The following is a 19,128-nucleotide window of genomic DNA, read 5'->3' as shown; positions in this document are numbered from 1 at the left end:
AGAAGACAGTCCACAGAGGAAAACAGGAATGGTCAGGCATTTTTTATGTGCTATTCTGTAATCAGGTTTTGAATAGTCAAATTATTTTGTCTGGTGTCTCATTTGCTGTAACTTGATGGGAATTAAATATGCACAAGAATGACAGAAAACCTTGCAAAGCTTTTCATCTACATCAGCTGACCTGTTTCAAGGTGCAAACCCTTGCTCTTGCTTCCATAAACAACATCTTTCACATCTTTTTCTTCTGATTTTCCTTTCTTTCATCTGTTGAGTTCTTCCCATCATTCCACCTTATTCTGCATTGTCAGGTTAACGTTCCCTTCACCTGTGTTCACAGAGAATGCAAATAAACTGGAAGAAAGTGCAAGAGGGATCTACATCCCTTGTCCAGAGCATTACAATGGCTTCTGCATGCATGGCAAGTGTGAGCACTCCACTAACATGCTGGAACCGTCTTGCAGGTAACCCTTGTACTGAGGAGGAAAGGCTACACACATGAAAAAACACTTAATCTAGATAAACCATGGAAAATAATGGTAACCGTGGCCCTTTGTGCTACAAACCCCATTAGACTTAAGTTATTCAACAAAGTCCCCATTTTGTGTGGTGAAAGTGTATTGAGTTATGCACAATGTTAATTGTTTGTAAAAACATTCAGTAACCTTCAGTTATATTTAGGTATATTTTTAAAGCACTTCACAAAGGGCTCAGACAGCAACCAGATAGCCTCCTCATTCTGAGGGAAAGGCATGATACCAGGAGTTTGTCCCTGCTGTGGCAGAAGGGATGCTCATGGGGCAGCAAGCTGGGGCAAAGGTGGCTCCATGCTGGAGTCTTCAGAGGAGGTTAGGGCAGGGAAGATGAGTAGTAGTGAAAGGACATGTTTCTTCAGTGAATGCCTCCCTGCAGAGGTGGGGATATTACCTCTGAAGTCCAACCAGCAGCCTGGGGGCAAAAAAAAAGGACTTATGCATGAAGGACCATATTCCTGTGGCATTGGGCTCAGAGAGCTAAGGTACAGACCAGACTTATCCCACAGGGTAGATCTGTTAAGCCAGCTTCTCCCAGCTCCCACAGACATTCAAGGCAAGTTTTGCTCTTGGCAGCTGCTGTGTTTTAGGTTCTCCATTCATCTGTAAAATGTCCTTTTCTCAAGCTGCTGGCTGCTGTGGGAATATGGGAGAGGAAAAGGGTGGAAGCACAAGGCTTGACCCATCAGGGTTAGTGTGCCACTAACAATTCTGAGAGGGACCCAAGCAGTCTGGCTCAGTCTCTTAAGGTTGCAGATGCCATTGACCTGGATTTCCACATCTTCTTTCTCGGGATTTTAGCAAGAGTTAAAATGGGAAACCCGCTGTTTCTTCCCCAGAATCACAAAAGGAGAGATGTCAGGCTGCAAAATGGGAACTGGTGAGCAGCGCAGCAAGCAGCACTGGGGTAGATGGTTGCAGCATCAACAGAGGGTTTTTTATAGCAACCAGACAAAATGTAAATGATGTATCCACTTGCAGGAACATCTAATCACATTTCATATGGAGCTTGGATGATTGCTTATCACCTCCTTCGGGGTAATCTGCATAAGGAGCCAGAACTAGATGGCTTTTCACCCTCCCCCACCTCCCCAAAGAAAGGGAGAAATGTAAAGTATGTTGTGCAAGGAACTAAATGGATTCTCAGCACAACATGCAAGTAGTTCCACTTGATGCTAGATAAGTCCCGGACCCCTGGGCACCTCCTGGCACTATTGCAGTGATGCCAGGACCTGAGGTCTGCCCTCTGAGAGGTCAAGGAGGCACCAATGCTCTCTCTGGAGAGTCCATCCTGCCAGAAAACACATGAGCTCATGCTTAGGCAACTAATTTTTGTTTTTCGGATGTAATTTTTGATTTTTGTATTCTTTGAAAGCAGCAGATAACTGGGTAAAAAAACATCTCTCTTTTCAGATGTGATGCTGGCTATACTGGACAACACTGTGAAAAAAAGGATTACAGCGTTTTATATGTGGTTCCAGGCCCAGTGCGATTTCAGTATGTCTTAATAGCAGCTGTGATTGGAACCATCCAGATTGCTATCATCTGTGTTGTAGTCCTCTGTATTACAAGGTCAGTATCTCTGCTATTTTGCAATAGGAAAAGAAAAGACTTTTGTTTTGCCTACTTTGTGCGCTGATTATATGGGTTTCTGCAGTGACACTGCTGATAGCAAGTGCTGTTGAATTCACCAACAAACAGAAGATGCCGTCTGGTCCAGCTAGTGCTGCCTCATAATTACGACTGAATTTTTACTTCCATCTTAATCAAACTTAGGTAGCAACAGGGCCTACAGCAAATGAAGGTTCCTATTTTGCATTCAGATGCTTTGACAAATATTGTTCATATAAATAGTGGAATATAAATACAGCAGCTGGATCAACACTTAATAAAACTAATCATTATCTCCATCTGGTTTCCTCAAGGGCCCCTTCCCTTAGTCCTAATCAGGCAAAGCATACAAACTTTTAAGCCTGTTTGCGATCCCATTGATTAAAAGATCTCATTAGGCATGTATACATGTTCAAAGGTAATGCACATGTTTACAGTCTTCTCTGGATGGTGGCATACCAAGCCATATATGATTGTTTGTTTGTTTGTTTGTTTCTTTAATGATGAGGAAAGGGGGGTTGTAATGGGAACGACAGCTCCAGGGTAGTTCAGAACATGAGGGGTAGATGCAATCCTTCCTCTCCTACATGTGCTGCTCTGCTTCTGCACTGAAGTATGTTACTGTGCCTAGGAAGGGCTGGAGTAAGTTCTGAGCTTTAGACGTCTTCAGGCTTCTCTCAGAAATCAGAAGTTTAAATTAATTCAGATAGTAAGAATGAGAAATCATTAGATTTAGAAATAAATTCATTTTTAAAATTAAAAAGAAAAAATAAGGCCAGGTATCATACGTGTGCAGAAAACAAAATCTCAAATGCATTTCAGTCCCTATGTTGCATTACCTGGCTGTAAGACTCATCTGGAATTTGTTTCTGGAACAGACAAAAAGTAAAATAATCATAAATCATTCTCTGGCCTCAAGGCATGAAAGAAAACCATCTGATGAAAGGTAGCTGCATTTTTGGCCAAGCTGAGTCCATCAGCTCAATGGTAAATGCTGAACGAGCAATAGATTACTGTGGTATTCACAGAATTAATTCAAACAAACAAAGCAGTAGTTTGTGATAAGAAAAAGCAGATGGTTTAGTAACTGATAATGGAACAAATGCTCTGCATTTTGTTGAGTGACTCTAGTTTTGTCACCTTGACACAGTAACACAGAGTATTTTACACTGAAGAATGAAGACAGTGTGCTTTCAGTGATCTGGCACCATAATGCAAATTACCCATCGCACTGTTTTCATACATGGATGGTACCTTTTCCCACTCACTTTGTGACCAAGTTAATTCATGATCTTTTGACTTTTTTTCTGTAATGGATGTAATTACTGCAGAACATCCTCTGTCCCAGCATAATGATTTGAGATACATTTGCAAAAGTGTACTCTTAAATAGCCTAAGAGAAATCCACATGATAAGAGCGCACTGTAGCAGTATATGCATAAGTCATTGAGTTTTTGAAGCCATTCGCAGTGGAGAACCTGACTGTGCTGGTTTGAACTCCACACTCTGAACTCTTGAAAGTGCTAAACCCACCCTACCACATCCCTGAGAGAAAGAAGGGAACCTTCACTCACGTAGAGGATGCTGCAGCCAGATTATTTGCCACTAATTTCAGTGCAGCTTCACCTAATTAATTTATCAAATGAGTTAGGTGCACTGTGTCCAAACTCTACATTTGAGCCACATAAGACTACCAGTGTAAATCTGCTAGGTATCATTACTGTTGTTGCTCTTAAAATCACAGCTGTACAGTGGTACTGATGTACAGGGTGTCCTCCATTGCTGGAAGGCTCTGAGCAATTCCTGGGCACTTTTAGGGCCATTGTTGCACAGACACTTTGAACAAATGAACTGTGCTGCTGAGAGGGGCAGTCTGCCCTTGCTCCTGGGGACCTGGTCCTGCCAGTGTTTTTGTGCCAGCATTGGTATTTCTGTAGCCACACAGTGAACCTAGTCAGGGGATGGATTCAGCAAACAAAACATTGTTTTTAAGTGGCTCAGTTCCTTTATGAGGTTGGCCTCCCAGCTGCTCACTGCTACTGCCAGTGATGGGAATAAGCAGCTGGGGTGGAGAAGCAGGGGACCAGAAACCAAGCGATACAGAGAGAAGGAGGTGGAGCAGTGAGGCACAGTTCCTACCCAATGACTTTTATCTTAGAGGTAAGGCAAAAGAGAAGCAATGATAAAAGTGAAGGAGGATAGCAAATAATACAGGTATGGCCTAGTGTCATAATGATTCTCATCAGTTTTCTTTACAGCTTTGCATTTTTAGTGCTTCCCTAATGTTTAGTCACATCAGCTTATTTATGTGAAGAAATAACTTGATTAAAAATAAATGTGTAATGTGTTTTGCCTGCTATGAATCACATTGTGAGTAACTCGAGCTTGCAAGCAGGCTTCAGTGGAGGGAGGGCTGCCCTCCCTCCAGTACCTAGTTTACATTGATGTAACTGCTGTGTTCATAAATGAATACATCCCACACACAGAGCACTACAAAGAACTTCTGATTAAAGAGTTAAGGACCAAGGAAAAGCTGTCACTCAATTTTAGTGGGTGATTAAGTCTAAAAAGATGGTTATGTGCCAGCACCCCTCTTAGGAAATCCAAATGCACTTCAGACACAACCTACCTGCAAATGCAATAGCACTGCTTTCCAGTAGTCATGAGGTTGGTACTTGATCCTGGGGCCTTCCCAACCTTCCATCAGTTGGTAGTGTAGTGTATTATGCAATTAAAACATGGGCATTTTTGGTTAAAAGATGATTTTTCATGCTCTTAATTGGAGTATCTCTACATTTGACTCGATCTCTCTCAACCTTGAGCTAAGTGACTGTATAGATGCTGTCAGCGTCGGTTTTGGGAAAGCACCTGTGAGATGCTCATCTCCCTGCTCCCAACAGGAGCAGTCGGTATTCACCCTTCTCCAGCAATGCACAACTGCATCCCCTGGGATTTCTGACCATCCTGGTCATCCGCAGCCACTTGGTACCTCCATGTTTCTTGCAAAGCCAGCCTGGCTGTGCCCATTGTGCGTGGTTCCCCAATCCGCCTTCTCACGGGCCGAGTGCTGGCCAAAGCAAGGCTGTGCTTTGTGCTGTAAATCCTCATCCTCTGGGACTCAGGAGCAGCCCCTGGTAGCTTGGGGCTGCAGGACTTGCAGCGCTGTCTCTGAGCACCGTGTCAAGGTGTCACTGCTCTCTCCCATGGAGCACTGCAGGGTCCTGCTGTGCAGTATCCAGCTGACTGGGCAGGAGAGGCCACGTGGGGACAGTCGGGGCTGGGAGGCTGTCAGCATGTGCATGACATGACATGCGGCTCAGTAAATCAGCCCTGTGTTTGCTAACAGCGGCTCCCTGACTCACTCGGAGAGCTTGATCGCCTTTTTAGGAACACACACTGAATAATGAGTTTGTCATGAAATCACAAACCAGCTAAACTCGGCATTAGTTTCATAATGAAAGCTCTGCTGTGACCTTCAAGAGCGCTGATTTTTCCTGGAGTAAAGATAGCAGCCTGCTTTGCTGCTTCCAAGAAAGGAATGAGGCACAATGTAATACACAGCCGTGCAGTTTCTCATGAGGGGGTGGTCCTGTTGGTCAGGACAATCTGACCCATTTTTTGTTACACACTTACATAATTGCGTTTCAGCATTTTGAAATGCTTCCTAAATCCTTATGTTCTTGTATAGCCTTCCTGTTGGCGTCACAAAACTATAGCATCGCTCCTATTCAACAGGCAAAAAAATGGCCTTTTTGGTTTTAAGGGGTCAGTCAAAACCTCATTCTGTTTTGCTGTTAGTTATTTGACACAGAGCTGAACACCAATGCTTTGATCTCTCACTGCTCTACTCAGTACATAACCCATAGGGTTTCATAAAGTGCTGCAGAAAGCCTTCCTCTAAACAGAAAAACAAGTTAGCCCAATACAAAGGGAATTACTTTCCGTGTTAGTATGGACTGGGTTATCATGGGGCTTTCTGTCATGCCTCTCCAAGAGGGTGTTTCAGTCTTTCTTGTGTAGTTGCCCGAGCAGAGGGCAGAATGAGGCAAACCCAGGATAAACACTCACACTTAACTTCAGCTGAAGAAAGAGCTTTCTGTCTAAGGGTGCCTTTCCATGGGAGGAAACCAGAAACAGTGTTATCTTTCCATTAAGGACAAACGCTTCATAGCATCCCCACAGCTGCTGCTGCTGCAGGTAAACGGTGGAAATATGTTCTCGCTGAGGAGCACCAAGAGGTCCTGGGGCAGAAGAGATTTGCTTTTGCAGCCACCCAAAAGGAAAATAAGATCTGGGGGTTTTCCAGTGCAATTGCTTTCCTCACTAAGCCAAGCAGCCTTGTGAGGAGTGTAACACGGTGCAGGCACCCATAAGTAAAGTAGCTACTCGCTAATGAGCTGAACATGGAGCATTTCCATGGAGACTAATAGGGATTGCAAACGCTTAGCTCCTCGGAAAGGCAGCCCCCGCTTCCACTTTGTAAATGCTCCACAGACCTGGGATGCTGAGCAGGTGAGCATGCGACCATCCTAAATCTTCCACCTGCACCTCACTGAAAGTAAACCTGTTATTTATAGACAAGTGATGAGGTGCAGCTGGGGCTGTCACAACGCTGCGGAGTCACCACTGCTCACCAGGAAGGAGCAGAAATCACGACTTTTCCTTTGCCATATTTTTGTTTACAGTATGTTTTGTGAAGTTTGTGTTCTGGGGGTTTTGTTATGGTGCCATTGCCATTAGCCAGCCCATTTCATTTAATTGAAGAGGAAACGTGTTGACGGGAAGAGGATGCTTGTGCCACTGCTCAAGCAGATGCATTGTTAAGAGCTGTGTATTCTCACAACTCTCTTTTCCAGGAAATGTCCCAGGAGCAACAGAATCCACAGACAGAAGCAAAACACAGGGCACTACAGTTCAGACAACACAACAAGAGCATCGACAAGGTTAATTTAAAGAGCGCATGTTTCCACAATGGCAAAACTAACTGCAGAGAGCTTGGACTACAAAATACAGTATTATAGACAAAAGATTAAGACAAGATCTACACATGTTGCCTTGCATTTGTGGTAATCTACACCAATGAGAACATGTACTACAGCTATATTTGATTATGTATGGATATATTTGAAATAGTATACATTGTCTTGATGTTTTTTCTGTAATGTAAATAAACTATTTATATCACACAATATAGTTTTTTCTTTTTCATGTATTTGTTATATATAATAAATACTCAGTGATGAGAAAAAAATTGCCTTTCTTAAATTTGCTGTATCTCATACATAGCTGTGTATAGTCTTGGGATATTGTATATGGACACTAACAAATCTTCTTTTTTTTTTTTTTTCCAGTTCTAGTGGCAATTTTGAGTCTACTGAACTCAGTAGTAGGGTTTTGAGTTGGTCCAAGATCAGCGACAATTATGGATGTGGGAAAGGTGAAGAATAATTTAACCTACATTGAGGAGGGATAAAATATTTCAGATCCGGAGTCAACTACATTTCATCAGCCTTCTTCTCCCATACCATCTATCTTTACTGTCCCATAGCTTAGGAAGTCTTTGCCTTCTAAATTAAATCCTAACCGAAGGGGAAATGGAAATTGTCAGTAACCATGATGAGAGTGTGGGGGTAATGTTTCGATTTGGGAGGGAATTAGGTGTCTGTCAAGGTGAACCCTACAAGAACGCCTTGCAGAATCTTCAACTCTGGTCACTGGAGTGAGTGAAAATTGCTTCTTACTGTTGATTGAAAATTATTAGGTTAAAAAAAGTTAATAACATAATAACAGCTGAAATGCCAGCACCATTTGTACCTCGTGAACATGCTGATGCAATTTATTTTTTCAAAGAGAAGGTGAAAACCACTCAGAAAATACCTTATTAATAACTTTATGGGTGACCCTACTACATTAAATGTAATGAAGTGAAATGTTGGCTATATCTCAGGAAAATAAGGGCATGTGTTTTGTCACATGCACATGATGGACAAGACGCAAAGTTATTTCCTGATAGCTGAAACCCTCCAAATCACATTCTCTCGAGAAGGTAGCATTACTCTAGTCTGTGCTATGAATTTTGAAGACAACAGAGTGAGACTGAAGGGCAGAGTGTGATAACTTCACTCCTGCTGGATAACCCACTCCACTAATTGATTACCGGAGTACTAGTCACACTAATATAAGTAAACTAAAACCCCTTTGTAACAGTATTCTTTGTGCTGCTCCTTTCCAAAGAGACTTTTCCAAGGCAGAAAGTACCCATGACAAGAGTTAGGAGTATTTCTCACTGTCATCACCACGTAAGAAGTTGCATTTGGGTCAGAATCAGACCTGGGGTTACCTGAGATGATGTCTCATGAGTATGTTTCCATTTCCTGCTTCAGCACTGGTCTGATCACCCATAACAGTCACCACCAGCCCCACCAGTGACAGTCCACCCAATCCAGCCATCAGGCACGGGTGAAGCAGTACTGCTGCTCTTAACATGGCTTTTGGTCTCCTTCCACCTCCAGCCTGCTTTAAAGTGAATCCATTGCATGATGTTCACACGATTTCAGTTTTTGTCTTGTTCTGGGTTTCTTGGCTTTTTAAAGGTAATAAAAGGCAATTGGCAAGAGATGCTTCCAGGCACCTGGTCTTTGCTGATTGATGGGAGTGGGAGTGCGGTGCTTTCGCAGGCAGCAGGCAGGTGACCACACGTGACCGCACGTGACGGCTCTGCAGCACTGGGATGCTGGCCCTGCAGGGACCATATGCTTCCCAGTGCCGTGGGCTGGGGCAAGCCAGAAGGAGAAGGGGGCTGCTCTCCCAGCTCTCAATCATCAGGGCTTGTTTTTGGATTAGAAGCATGATGGTGCGGGGTTGGATAGTGCAGCAGAGAGGCAGCAAGCAGGCTTGATGCTGACCTGCTGGACCACAGGGACATTGCCATACTCAAACCCACTGCACAATGCTTCTCTTTGTTCCAGTCCTTGCTGGTTTTGTATCCCATACACAGGCTCAGTGTGACATGGAGGGGAACCCAGGCTCTGCTGAGCCATATAGGTTTGGTGACTCAAGATCCTTTCTGGGGAGACTTTGCAAGCTCTGTTAATTACACTGATACCAAGTGGCATCCCTCCATTACCTAAACCTGAGGCAGCAATGTCAGCGAGCCCCTCCAAGGAACACTTCAGCATGAGGTTGAGGTTTAGATTGGAGGTGGCAAACATAGCTCTACTCTGCAGCCCCCACCACCATGCTTTGTGCTGAGTGAAGTGTTGGAGTCTAACAAGCATCAAAACCAGAGATTTTGAGCTGAATCCAAATGTCAGTCCCCCACTGGGACTATCAGATCTGGATTGTTTATTTCAGTCACTTACATTAGATACAAAAATCAAATGTTAACACATACACACTGCCATGTACTGATAGCAGCAAACCTAATTAGAAAAAGGCCTGGCCTAAAATAGTATAACATCATTTATAAGTGAAAATAGAAGTACGCACAATATCTCTAAACTACCCAAAGTTATCTGGTGTGCTTTTACCTTTCAATGCCACATTTAGTCCCTAAACAGCCTGTGTTTGTGAGTTGTTATTAGCCGCATCCCCAGCTGCAGTATCTGTCACAAAGCCTTCACACCTCTGAAAACAAGGCCAGTTTTTAAGTACCTGCTGCAGACTGGAGGGCAGAGAGGGGAAAGTGATTTTGGTTCTAATGCACAGAGGGCAGCTCCCACGGAACAGGAGGCCTCATTGGGCTTTTCAAACTTAACCTTCAACAGGCTGATACGGGCAAGCAGTCTGACAATAACAGTGTCTTGGGGTTGTACGTACAGGAATGGAGATTTCTAGAGAAAACCTTTGCAGCGGCAACAAGGCAGAGGATTTGGAGACATGGACTTGGGATTGTTTTTCCCTTTCCAGAAGGGACTGCAAAGTGTGTTTGCTAGAGCTACCTGCTCACATCTGAACGCAAGATGTGGAACGCCTTTGTGCAGTTGAACTGCACAGAATGCAGAGGCCATAAGGACCCAGCCATGTAAATCTGCGGTTATGGGGACAGTGTCATGCACAGAGGCAAAGCCCAGCTTCTCCACCTGGAATCATATGGAGTGGTGCCAATGTGTTGCTGTTTGTCCACTTCCCACTTCCCACATCTGAAGGCCCCTTGCAATGCCAGTGGGAGTGGGCTTGTTCCTTACCTGGAGGATGCAGTAATTCATTTATTTTTGGCTGTTCAATAGGCTTTTTCTCTCATTCCACCATGGCATCTGTAAATAACCTCAAATACATTCGCTTTACAGACCACACAAGAGAAGATCTAGATGTACAAAATCACAGACAACACCAGTAATACCACCCTCAGCTTCAGGACCATGCCAGCCTGCAGTCACTTACTGGCCTGGCTGTTGCTTTGCTGAGGCCAAACCACTTGCTAAAAAACAGGTAAAAATAGGACTGCTGGCACACCCATTCCCCAAGGCTTTTCCTGTCAGTTTGTAACATTTTTGGAGCAAGAAGTCGTGCGATTATTTTATTTGTGGTGCATTTAACACAACAGCATCCTGACCTCGATCCTCAAAATAAAGCTGGGTGCTATTGACATGCACTGAGTGCTGGCGTGCAGAGCCCACCCACCTTCCCAAGCCTGGGATGTTCAGATGATGTTCAACCCCTTGGTGCCTTTAGATGTAGGCAAACAAGGGTGCTGTGCTGGATGCCAGACTGTAAATTGCCTTTACAGCTCATACAGACTGCAGCAGGTGGGTGACACATCTCTCACCTTCTCCAGCCCCTAGTGCTGCACTACAGGACAGATACAGCTTCCACGCCTCTCCATCATGAGGCTTTACCTTAAAGTCTAATTAGACTGTCATTATCATTCACTTTCACCCAGTGAGAGCAAGGCATGATTTACAGAACATTATCATTACAAAAATATTATAATTAATAAAAGGAGGCTGGATGTCCTATTCTCGCTGCTGCTGCCTTTAGATTACCTGCCTCTGCACACTAAGGCTCTGGGATTACCTCAAGTGAAATGACACTGGGGTAGTTTTTCCCTGTAGCTGTAGCCATCAGGGTCTCACCTCCCTGGGCAGCACTAGATCAGCTCAGTTTTATTGGGTGCCAGCCTGGAGGGCCGCATGCTGAAGGCAGGGATGACTGCATCTATATGAATGCCCCATGCACAGGTTAACTGAAGGGGCAGGTGGATTTAGACAGAAGATGGGTGCCGTGTATCTCTGCCTCCTATTTTGCAGAAGCAGCTCTCAAAAAGCCTCATCTTCAAAGAGCTCTCTAAAGCTTCTTTGAAAACAAAATGATTAAAGGCTATTTTCCCTCTCTTCCAACATCAGACACATCTCACACCACATCCTTGCTTTCACCCCTTATTATGCATGCAGCTTTTCTGCAGCTCCCACTTGTGCGTCAGGGTGGAAGTTACAACTCGGAATTAAAAGCAAAGTTCTTTACCACACATCAAAGTAGGCATGGCCAGGCCTACCCTTCCTTCTTAGGGGGCCTGTCTATTTACAAACATCAGCCCCCATGGATTTGCATGCCAACCTGGAGCCAGGAATGCCCACGTCTGGCAGTGCTGGTGGGGTTTTCTCTCTTGAATGATGAGTAACCTCAACTGGACTTCAGAATGACATGATGGAGATATGCTGGGGCATTATGATGAGGTCTTTAGAGCCATTTTATTAATCACAATAATACTTGATCTACAGTTCTGGTCTGGACAGACCACAACCTGGCTGACTGAGCCAATTACACTGTGCTCTGTTTGACACAGGAGCCAAAAGTCTCATTACTTGCCCCACGCACACATGACAGTGCCCACATCAAAAGAGTGTCTGCCAGCACCCATGGACAGGAAGGGCAGGAGGAACAGGAGGAGCAGGCACAGCCAGCTTCTACCCCAACCAGCCTTTAGGCTGATGCTTTGCCTTCAAATGCTTTTCATATGAGGTGGGCTTAGAGCTTATTTTTGTTTCATTTTAATTAACAGTTTTGTCACAGCAGGAGGGATGCTGAAAACAAAAATGCACTTAAAAAAAGCATATTTTTTTGTATTTTTTCAACTTTTCCTTTTTTTTTTCCTGCCGTATTGAATGCGAGCCACAAAGCAGTAAAATATTCCGCAGTCTCACAAAGCAGCCGCCAAGCTGCATAATAAAAAATCATGTGAGGAATCTGCTCTCTAATGCTAACTAGGTGGCATCAGCCGTGCCTTTGTAAATAAAATGTGAGGCCTGTTTTGCTCCGCTTAGGAAAGGCAGACCCCAGGTAGAAGCCTTGATTTCACTCCCGTTCCCATTTGATTTTCCCTGGGTTGTGGCAGCCATTAGCCCATGTGGCTGTTCCTCACCAAAGGCAAGGGGGACAGGAGTGTGGTTTCAACCCACCAGTGACCAAGCCTCACAGATGCAGATGTGCCGCCAGCCACTGCCATCCTCTAGCTTGCTTTCCTGGGGGTCACAGCACCTTGCCCTGTCACCGCCCCAAGGTGAAATAAAAACAATTGGAAGGTGAAAAGTGTTAAGAAAATGCAGTAGCACCTCATAAACTTGCCATGGGAGAAGCTTTAAAAGTAGCTTGCTTTACATCAGGTCACTCGGAAATGAAGCATCATTATTCAGGATGAAATCCACTTAGAGTGCAGATGCACACAACAGACCATCAGCACGGGCAGGGAAGAGGGGCAGCAGTGGGTTTTACAGCAAGGAGCTTTCAGCAGAACAGGGACAAGCCAAGAAGTGAGGAAGAGCCATTTAATGTGACCTGAATTAGCAGCTATAGATAGTGCTTCCTGCATGTTTTACATTTTCAAATAAAAAGGATCTTCTTGTTTAATGGTTAATAAAAATTATTAGTGCTCCCAGGGCAGGGATTCTGACAGATGCAGCCTGTGCTGGAGGGACCAGCTACAAGACACGAGAGAAGATGAAACCAGTTTCTTTTTTTTTTCCTGTGGAGTACATCTCTACCAGCCCTTGCAAGTTAATTTGTGATATAATTATATGTTGCTTCTGTCACAGAAGCACAGCGTGTGCGATGGGCCAGCGGCCCGCCACCGGCAGTCTGCTGCAGCACAGCAAACACTACTGCAGACAGAACAGCCAACAGCTAAGAGGTTGTGGGGGTCTATACACACACATATATATTTGTATATACATGTGTATTATATATGCACACTCATATACACAAATATATACATGTCTATACACACATGCATATAATACACATATATAAAATACAAGTGTATATATATATGTGTCAGTGTATATGTCTGTGTCTATCCATAGAGGTAGATATAAAGAGATGAGATAGATGATACAGATAGATATAGATATAGATAAGTATATAAAGAGATAGATATGGATATAGATAAATAGATAACATAGATATGAATATAGATATAGGTAATAGATAACGGATATGGATATAGATAGATATATAGATATACATATAGAAGATATAGATAGGGGTGATGAATACTATACAGGAAAGCAAGCTGATTGCCTTGGAGCATGCCTTGCTTTGCTTTAAAGCATCCAGGCTAACTGCCCAGGAAAGCATTGCCCTGCCCAGCTCCCCAGTGTAGCACCCAGCATCACCATCTTCCTAACAAAACTAAAGCCTGCCATGCCAGCCTCTGGGCAACTCTGCAGCCTCTCTGAAAGCTGGGCTGACTTTTCTTTTTCTTCCATTATTTTATTTTCATTGCATGCCACATAGAGGATTACAGTCAGTAATAGTTTTCTAAGAAATAAAGTCTATGAAAGTAATTGTTAGAAACAAGCAGCAACAGCAAATGCTTGCTGAATGGTTGCCATAGTGCAGGAGCACAATTTGAGATGTAATATCATTACTAATGATATTTACTTGGCCTGCAGGAGAAAGTGGGACTTGTGTTCCCTAAATGTCATTTGACTGCTAATATGTCATGAGAACACCCAAGGAAGGGACCAACGTGACCCAGGGCACCACTGCCCATGGGAAGGTGATGCTGCTGCTGGTGTCTCCTCCACAGTCTGTGCCTATCCACTACACCAAGAAGCCCACATCTGGCAGGCATGTGGGTCTGCAAAGAGCCCCCTGCATGTAGCTGAAGCACCGGGGCTCAGCTCCTCCCTGGCACCCCTGGAGCAGCACTGCCCAGCACCTGAAACAAGCCCCAGGCTCTTATTAACTGATCTGAATTACGCAGACTGCAAGTTCAGACTTCCTCTTCTGTCGGGCTTCTCCATGGGAAGGGGAGACATAGTGCGTTGCTGTAAAGTGAGCCATTTAGTTTATTAAACCCTGTTAAGGGTGCCCTGAGGTCTCTGCACATGTGGGCCCATCAAGGCGGAATTGTTATTATTATGGTTCTTATTAGTCATAGTCATTTTCCCAGCTATACATCTCACGTCCAGATGTCTTCCCATCTATCTCTTACATTTTGTGATGCCAACACAAAACTGTTATGAAGATGGACTAGTCCACGTCCTGCTTCATGCAGTACAGGAGCAGAACATTTGTGCAAAAATATATATATATATACTAAATTAAAAGACAAACTAAAGAAAGGGTCATAGTTGGCTAAAAATGAATTGAGCAGTGCATAAAAGAGACAACAGATTAGAGAAGATAACGTTTTAGTTTAAGTGCTCCGTCATTATTAATTCATTTGGTGCTCTTTATGATAATACCAATCATTTGGAATTCATTTGGTGTTTATGTGGATGTCATCTCGACTCCTGCAGAAATTCCAAAGTAATTCAGCATTAATGTGCTATTAAAAATTGTTACCAGACACTACCTTCATTACTTTACCAGCACAGACTAATCTTTCTTCTCCCATTCTCTAAATTCAAATTTCACTGTTTATTTTGCTTTTATCTTTATTAGGGTTTTAAAATGTAATGCTTCTATTTAAAAATCCTCCTTATGCTGCATGAGTGTTGTCTGTTTTTTTGACAGCGTCAAAACTATGCAAATAAAGGGGGTGGGGGTTAATGGTGATTTTTCATTTTATTACTGGCATTTGACTGAGAAACAACCAAAAGAGGTTTCAGCTTATCATTTACGAGAGTGAAGCTACTGAGCTGGTATTTATGCTCACAGCAGATAACACCCAACCAAATCTGTATGAAATGCCATCTGCACCATGTGGAGTTCTTTCTTTTTGGGCACAGGAGATGCTCCTATGCCCCTAAGTCAGGCAGTGAAAGGATGCAGCTGCCCTGGCCCTCCCAAGGCACCACAAGGACCAAAGAGGTCAAGCTGCCACTGACAACCCTTTTCTGGACTCACCCCATCGGTGAAGCATCCTTCTGCTTCCAGCTGAGGAACGTCAGGATGGCAGGTGCAGTAATGGATATTCTGGGTCCAAACCCTGGCAATAGAGGAAAAAAGGCTGCCCTTGCCATGAAACATTAAAACGGAAAAAAAGCCCTAGGAGATTAAATGCAAAAACCTTGCATTAAAAGAGCATTAATTAGGTTTTATAGTCAGGGACCCGAAGATTAGAAAAGGCCAGATTGTTGGGAGTCTGGATAAAAATAATAAGAAAAGAAAGGAAACACAAAGGCTGGGGTCAGTTCCTAGCTGTGCCTCTCTTGTTGTGCAGCCCCCTAATTACATGATCAGATACTATTTTTCCCCTGGACACCTGCTTCTTTTGGACCATAGGACAATGATGTACAGGGGCAGAGTGAAGTTTGGGCTTGGCAGCTCTCATTCTGGCAGCCACAACTGGAGTGCTTGACCATGCAAACAAACGACACTCTTTTAATGCTGCTTCTTACCAAATATCACTTGTTTGAAATTACAGACCAACACGGACCCATGCTTATGTGAGCAAAGATAAAGGGGTGGGCATTATTCAGTGCTCTGTAGCCCAGAGAAAGTGAAGAATACAACACAAAGTTCACCATCCATCCCTTTAAGTACCCTTCTAATGGAAAGGAGGGATGAAGTCCTTCAGGTGAAGTATGAATGAAGTGAAGCCCATCAGCAGGGTCAACAGGGGTACCTGAGCAGCACAGAAACAGCATGGGCTGGTCATACCAGGGCTTACGCTAAATATCCCCAGCTGGTGGCAGAGAAGGAGCCAGCACCAACCTGGCTCCTGGCCATGGAAAAGGCAAATGGCACCACCATCCCCTGGCAACCACTGGGTCCTGGCCGGGGTCAAGCATCCTCCACCACTCCCATGGACTGCAGAGCACAGTTTTACACACAGAATAGAGCCCATCACAGAGGGATTATCCACTTAAGGAAAACCCTGTGAGGAATATGAATGCTTATAGGTTAAAGGAACCTGGCAGCTCTTACTTGTCTGTCATGTCTTTAAGGATTGCTATTAAGTCATAAACATGACAAAGATTAAAGAGTTTATTAATGTTATTAGAGAGTTGAGATAAAATGGTTTGCCTTGCAGGGTCTCTCTCCCACTCTCACTATTTAATGAAAACATTTTCATCACTTTCTGAATCTATTACACCAAATATTCATTTCAGGAGTCCTAGGACAATGTTATTTTAATTAGAAAAGATGTACCAACCACCTGAAAGTAATACAGTTAAAATACCTTGCCACAGCTCCTCTTATCCTTGCTGCCATCAGAGGAGTGTTTTTCCAGCCCTGCCAAAGCAGTAGAGCAAGTGGAGGTGCACAGGGAAGTTTTGCCGCATGAAGACACTGAGAGCCAGCAGCACCTCTGCCCAGGCCTTGAAATTGGCTCTGTGCATCTCCAAAAGCTGCCATGTTGGACAAGGTTAATGGATGATGAGAGCCATTGGATGGGGTGCTAAGTCCCTGGGGAGCAAGTAAGGGGTAAGAGCATCTTCTGCAGGCACAGGAGACAATGTAAAGTCCTTGCTGGTGGAGAAAACTGAAAGGAGTAAAAGAAGCTTAAAAAATACAAGAAAAAGGGAGGTTTGTGATGGCCTGTGAAAGGGCCATTATGCTCTGCAAATCTATGGCAACTAGTCACAAAAAGTAGAAGAAACTAAGCAAAGTCCTTTCTTGGTGTGGCCACTTTGACTTTGGTGGGCATTACACCATGGGTATTTCACTTTTAATCCATGTCTAGAGCAAGTCCAGCCTTGAATGACAAAGACTGAAAATCTACCACTTCCAATCAGTGCCTGAACAGTTATGTTTTCCCATGTGAGCCTTCCTTCCCGCTCAGGACTTTTGAACTCTATTTGCCATGCAAACAGCTCACAGATGCTCCTTCTTTCAAACTTGCCAACTAACCTGATTTGTTAATTTATTCTATAACCTGATTCACTGTTAATTTATTTTCATGGCTAAAACATCCCTGCTTTAAGTTCCAATTAATTAAAGGGGAGGGTTTAATGTTTTTGCTACGCAGTATCTTCATGCCACATTGTATTCCATTTTAACACCGCACTGAAGCATTTCCAAAGTTTATTGCCATTAACTAATCTAAATCCATACATCTGCAAATTAATTTCATGCACACAAAAGATTACTCCTTGCAAATGTACCTTTAAGAGGGGACTATTTGCCATAGCAAACATCACTTGTTGCTTAGCAACAGTCATATCATCACTTATGGTAAGTTTATCCTAAACAGCAACGTAAACCCAGGAAAGTGGCTATCTACCCCATATCACCCATCTTTGCAAGTGCTGCTCAGATCTGGGTTAACAGATCCAGCATTTGCTGATTTTCCATGGATTTTTTTGGAGGAGTGTCTGATTTTAGGGATCTTAACAACAATAAAATAATCCTCGGCCATTAAACTAATTTTAAGCAGCTATCCAAAGCTTGGTGCCCCATCCTGACCATGATGACAGTGCGAGTGCAAGTCAACGTGAGCATGAATGCTTGTTCAGGCTGTGGCTATGCTACTGCCAGCTCAGCATTTTGCACTGAAGGCACACAGTATTTACACATAGTTTGTTGCAATCAACTCAAGATTAGAAGAGGGAAATCAGATTATATTAAGAACATCCTAAGGGTATCCCGAGGCTGTTTTAGTCTTCCTGGAAGAAGCCTGGAAAGCCCCTACAGCCAGAAGCTGTCAGCTCCCATCACTATTCATGTGACTAGCCACCACTGCAACACACAACCTTTTGCAATGGTTCATACATCCCTGTGCCTGCCCACCCATCCATCCGTCCATCCGCATTGCTGTGCCTCCTGCAGCTACTCCTCCCCTTGGTGTGCTGCCTGCCAAGCAGCTTTCTGACGTGACCTTCCTGCCTGCCCCTTGCCAGCCATGGGTACCAGCCAGCTGCTCCCCTTGGCCAAAAATGTGGCAAATAAACAGTCTAACGGCATCCATTAGCCCTGCCTCTGACGGTCCGGAGAGGAGCCTGCAAGCTCAGTCTGGGGTTTTAAAGCCATTATGCTATATATGTAGGCACAGTTAATTCACAAAAGGTGAATGCAGGGTTTGCAATCAAGGAAAAATTAGCATCTCATCCAGCAGAGAGGGTGAACGTGTGAGCCAGCCAGCACTGCCAGCAACCTTGATTCTGTTTTTGGCAAAGCTGGCTGGCTTGGCAAACACAATGACAATGGGATGAACTGAAATACCAGGCAATGGGGCTACTCTTTGAAGCAATTATCCTCCAGAGCAGCAAGGAGCAAGATAAAAAGGGTTTTAGAAACATTGTGTGGATGCACACGGGACATTATTTGCATTCCTGAAGTCAGGCCTCTCTGCTGAGAGGAAGCAGAGACAGGACACCTGACCCAAACTAGCCAAAGGGGTATTCCATACCACAGCACGTCATGCCCAGCATGTAGAACTGGGGGCGGTTACCCAGAAGGGTTAGGTCACTGCTTGGTCAGGTTGGGTATCAGTCAGCAGGTGATGAACTTTTGTACTCTCTTCCCTTGTTATTTCCCTTATCGTTATTATTGGTGGTAGCAGTAGTGGTTTGTGTTATACCTTAGTTACTGGACTGTTCTTATCTCAACCTGTGGGAGTTACATCCTTTCGATTCTCCTCTCCATCCATCCTGGAGCC

At 44.0% G+C, this 19,128-nt stretch overlaps 1 protein-coding gene across 3 annotated transcripts in view; it reads left to right on the top strand.

Annotated features, from left to right (window-relative positions):
• TMEFF2 (transmembrane protein with EGF like and two follistatin like domains 2) overlaps positions 1-7,698 on the top strand; it is a 128,317-nt gene extending 120,619 nt beyond the window's left edge. Inside the window, exons 8-11 of one of the 3 annotated variants that reach the window (XM_034065579.1) lie at positions 338-461; positions 1,944-2,102; positions 6,998-7,084; positions 7,493-7,698. In XM_034065579.1, the coding sequence (XP_033921470.1) occupies positions 338-461; positions 1,944-2,102; positions 6,998-7,084; positions 7,493-7,589 (467 nt within the window). In that variant the 3' untranslated portion in view covers positions 7,590-7,698. Of the gene's footprint in view, positions 1-337; positions 462-1,943; positions 2,103-6,997; positions 7,385-7,492 lie in introns of those variants that run through there. The other 2 variants (XM_031045865.2, XM_034065578.1) reach the window with 2 other exon arrangements.
• The last annotated feature ends 11,430 nt before the right edge of the window (positions 7,699-19,128 follow it).

Source organism: Melopsittacus undulatus, chromosome 8, assembly GCF_012275295.1.
Source record: "Melopsittacus undulatus isolate bMelUnd1 chromosome 8, bMelUnd1.mat.Z, whole genome shotgun sequence".
Lineage (NCBI taxonomy): Eukaryota > Metazoa > Chordata > Aves > Psittaciformes > Psittaculidae > Melopsittacus > Melopsittacus undulatus.
The sequence above is the reverse complement of the archived record's forward strand: the minus strand, read 5'-3'. Positions and strand labels throughout refer to the sequence as shown.